Source organism: Solanum tuberosum, unplaced genomic scaffold (assembly GCF_000226075.1).
Source record: "Solanum tuberosum cultivar DM 1-3 516 R44 unplaced genomic scaffold, SolTub_3.0 scf00040, whole genome shotgun sequence".
In the NCBI taxonomy this organism is placed as follows: domain Eukaryota; kingdom Viridiplantae; phylum Streptophyta; class Magnoliopsida; order Solanales; family Solanaceae; genus Solanum; species Solanum tuberosum.
The window spans coordinates 809,826-814,079 of record NW_006238964.1 but is presented as its reverse complement, the minus strand read 5'-3'; the positions used below and the strand labels follow the sequence as shown (position 1 = coordinate 814,079).

Sequence of the window (4,254 nt, the reverse complement as noted above, 5' to 3'; positions counted from 1 at the left end):
CCAGTACCAGTTACCAGCGGTGATTAGTTCCAGCCTTCTTTTGCAATTGTGATTCGGAGACGAGGGCGAGCACTTGGCGTTTTGGGGTTTGTTCTGTCTCCTTCTTTTGTTTTAGCTAGTCTTGTTGCCTTTGAGACACGCTCTGTTGTGGTCCACTTTTGGGACTTGTACTCTTTATTAGATAGCTCTGTACTAGTGACTTTCAGGTTCTGGGAGGGATTTCTGTATATATTTATTTTGGGTTGCTTCCGCCTTGTTATCCTTGTTTAGATTATTGTTTTCGTTAGTTTCTGCCCTTTTGCTCATTGCTTGATGTTCTGGGTTACGGGTTGGCTTACCTACTGGTAGGGTATAGTAGGTGCCATCATGACTCGAGTAAGAAACTCAAATGTAAAATAAGTCTATGAATGGATTTTTTTACAACAGTTCAGTAACCATCAGAGAGTTTCTGAGTAGGTTGTTGAAACTTGGGCAGAAAAATAAATTCTTACAAACTACATGCACTTAATTGCATCGTAGTAAACAGAAATACTAAGATGCATAATTGTTAAATTAAGCGCACCTAAATCATATGCAGCATCGTAGTAACCTCTTCCGATTTGAGCAAGCATTTGCAAGAAGTAGTGATTACAGTATAAACCTGAGAGACATAAATATAGTATTGAAAATTTCCATTGAAGCATGGGAGAGAAGCGTCATTTAAAGTCGTAAAAGAAAAACAAACGCACCAATGCCAAAGGTCGAAATTCGCGGAGCATTCAAGCCTCTCTTCATCAACCGTCCTCTCAAGGCTTCACAAATTTCTCTTTCATCTCCAACAGACCCATCGGTAATTAGAAAAACAAGAGGAATTGAATCACCATTTTTCGATAGCATCTCTATTGCCTGACTTGGATGAATTTGCAAGAACAGATTATGAGACTTGGGTAAATGCACCAAAAAAATGTGAAATCAACATAATACTGCATTTTTTTAATCAAGTAAATACTACATGTCTGGAGCAACTAAAAATTGGAAAATAGAAGGAATAGAACGGTCAAATAGTTAGAGCTAATCAACATAATGATGCATCATCCACATGAACTTATTACTCAATTTATTACATGTATCTTCTACACATGGGTAGAGGTAAAAAAAACGTTTTGTCACTGAGTCTACAAGGACCAAAATAGAAGTTTCTACTTAATTTTGCTTTTCAAGCAATACTCATCTCTGGAAAATAATAAGCAGTATCATACCAGTCTGTAGTAAAGAAAAGTCATATTTCTAACCTGGTTAAGAGGCAGGGAAATGTCGGTACCTCCCTCAGCTACAAAATTTTGGTCAATCCACTGAGTTGCTTTTCCAATTGACTCCTTCCCTGACGGCTCCATGGATGATGAGAACAATAAGCTTTTTCCGTTGAAGGCTATGACGTTAAAAGTATCCGCTGGACTGAGTTTAGAGAGGGCAGCCAGTAGTGCAGACTTAACATTCTCAAGTGGCCTCCCTTGCATGCTCGCACTTATATCAACAACATATACCACTTCCTTCCTGAAAACCTAAAAATCAACAAAAGGAGAGTACATGTGCCATTTAAGTACCCAAGAGAGATAACAAACAGGTAAATAAATTCAAAAGCTGCATTCGTATTTTGAAAATTTGACATGTGCAAAAGTAGACATGAATTGATTATAAGGTAGTTTAGATGTCCTATAAAGCATAGATTTCAAAAGCTGCATTTGTCAATTGACAATTATCGCCTATTTTTCTGATTTGGCATCTTAGCTTAATATGTATGACAAAATCAAGAACAACACTAAGCTGAACATGTGTAGTCTAACAAAACATGATATGTTTAGAATTCAAGGATCACAGGTCAAAATTACATTTTGATCAAAATCTGGATAGCATTCAAACCATTAAGAAACAAGGCTAACAAACCTTCATTGCATTGACGGTCGGTGGGTATAGATTGAAGCAAAACATTTCTCTCTGATCAACATCAAGCATAGACACTCGGTTCAGGAGCACGCTCCCAAGGATCTCACTTGAATGAACCTAAAGATAGATGCAGCTATTAGTGACGATTTCTGAAGCTCATCTAAATAAATGATCAATAAAAACAAAGAGTACTTCATAAAGCAGGTCCAACCGGAAGTGGTCTTACTTTGTAGGAGAAACTGAAGTCATCCATTGACCATGCCCGAACTTCACTCTCGTATAAAAATCCTAAACTACCAACCAAACGTCTTGTTTCCTGGGAAGAAAAACAAAAAGGGGTGGGTTTGTTATCAATTGTTATATTCATGACTAGATAGGTTAAAAAATGTTCACCTTTAAAGGATGACTGCAACTTCCGCATAAAATCTCTTTCCCCATACCAGAGTTCACGTTCAACCGAATCCTCTCTTTCTTGCACAATAGTTTTGCAATTGGATTGACATGCCACGGGAAACTGAAAGGTATATTTAAGGAAAATTGACCATCTTGATACAGTAGTTTCTGTGACCAACTGACTTTAACGGAGAGAATAGAACCTCCAGCAACCTTGAAAGATCCAAAAGTAGACAAATATATCCCCTTTCTTGAAACTCAACAAGGAATGAAGAAAAGATAGATAATCAATTTGGTAGTGTGAGATGGTTACCTGAGGGACCTTTAATGTGTATATCCGGCGATTTAGTAAGAAGCCATCTTTAGCATTGGCTACTAAACCAGCATCTTTGGTATCATTTGATTCTATCAACAAGGTGGAATACGATCTTGATGGTGTTTCAATCTCTACACCTAGAACTGAACCCTGTGTTAGACAAATGATAGTATTTTAAGAACAACAGAATGACCAACATTGTATGCTAGCTAGACTAATCAAAACTTAAACTATACAGTCAAATGCTTATTATCATATAGTATTCGTTTAGTTTGTTTTAATGATATGTCTAGGTCATGTAAACAGTTGGAGTGACATGAATATTTCGTATATTCGAAAGGTAAGGGTATGGACATGTAAAATTTATATGTTGTCACCTTCCATATATGATATAAACAAAATTGGGATATGCCATAGTTTTCTTTTTTCTTTGACTATTTCTCTCCATTGCTTCAATGCCTATAATGACAGAGAAATCTTGTTGATAGGCCAGCTTAATTCAGAGCAAACATGATTCTGACCAATGAGGAAATTAGCTTGTTTACTTTAGTCCATCAAGAAATCTCAGACAACTAAAAGTCTACAACCACTAAAACCTTCCAACTGATGTGTGCATATCAAAAGAGAAACTGTGGGGCATTGCTGTCTGTCTGTTTTTTTTTTCCTTTCTTTTGAGTACGAGTTAATGCAAATATACAATCGAAAAAACATTTTTTGGTACAAATGGTTACGTACCAAGTAGAAAGTCACTAGTAAAACATAAAAAAGGGAAAGACAGGAAAAACATAAGTACTAGTACTACTTATATTCCTTAAATGCTCGTCTCTCAAGGAAGCTTAATAGTTCAGTTAGTTGACTAAATTGAGATTTGAACTTGGGACTCCTCAACCATTGAGCCATCTCAGCCAACCTCCAATCTTATGTTTACATATAAAGGATAACTAACCCAAATAACCGTCCAGACAACTGATTAAACTAAAATAGCACGCAAATATATAATATAACGACTAGAAAAAGTAAACAGTAAATCTGACCGGCTAAAGAAAAAGGAGGAGGAACAGAACAATTTCGAGAAACAAAACCTGCTCTCCCATTGGTACAGCGATTCGACAATCGCAGTATCGGCTAGAAGCAATACAGTGCATCCGCCAAGTTCCGTTGACCGTTACAAAAGCAGTATCCATATAACAATCAACCTCCATTGCAATCCCCTGCATGTCAAGCGGAATCAACGCCGGCGGATCACTACGGCCATAAACATACGGTTGATAGCTCGGAATATCAGGATTATCCACCATCGACGGGTCCTTAACGACGGCGTACACCATAGGTGCCGTCGGCAAGTTATTAATCTCAGATGATTTCTTCTCCATTACAAGTGGCTTCGGCGGATTTTTACCGTAGTAAATTCGTTTAGTTAACTGAAGTCCCATATCTACCGACGTTGCAAACTCATCCGCCATATTTTCCGGCGAGTTGAAAAAAACAAAGGAAAATAACAGAATCAGATGAAGCAGCTAGAAAGTGTAGTGTTGTAGTACATTAATGGAGATAGAGATATGTGGAAGATGAAAGATAAAATGAATCTTCTTGTCAGGTCTCTATTATGAATTAAATTAAAA

The 4,254-nt window shown here is 37.2% G+C and overlaps 1 protein-coding gene across 2 annotated transcripts in view; it reads right to left on the bottom strand.

The window, feature by feature from the left end:
• Positions 1–4,254, bottom strand: part of LOC102599336 (uncharacterized) — an 8,449-nt gene extending 4,195 nt beyond the window's left edge. For both annotated transcript variants that reach the window (XM_006342866.2, XM_015306731.1), the window contains exons 1-8: positions 3,715–4,254; positions 2,630–2,782; positions 2,317–2,529; positions 2,150–2,239; positions 1,924–2,040; positions 1,272–1,541; positions 729–885; positions 563–640 (exon numbers count right to left, since the gene is read on the bottom strand). In XM_006342866.2, coding sequence (XP_006342928.1) covers positions 563–640; positions 729–885; positions 1,272–1,541; positions 1,924–2,040; positions 2,150–2,239; positions 2,317–2,529; positions 2,630–2,782; positions 3,715–4,095 — 1,459 coding nt within the window. In that variant the 5' untranslated portion in view covers positions 4,096–4,254. The remainder of the gene's footprint in view (positions 1–562; positions 641–728; positions 886–1,271; positions 1,542–1,923; positions 2,041–2,149; positions 2,240–2,316; positions 2,530–2,629; positions 2,783–3,714) is intronic.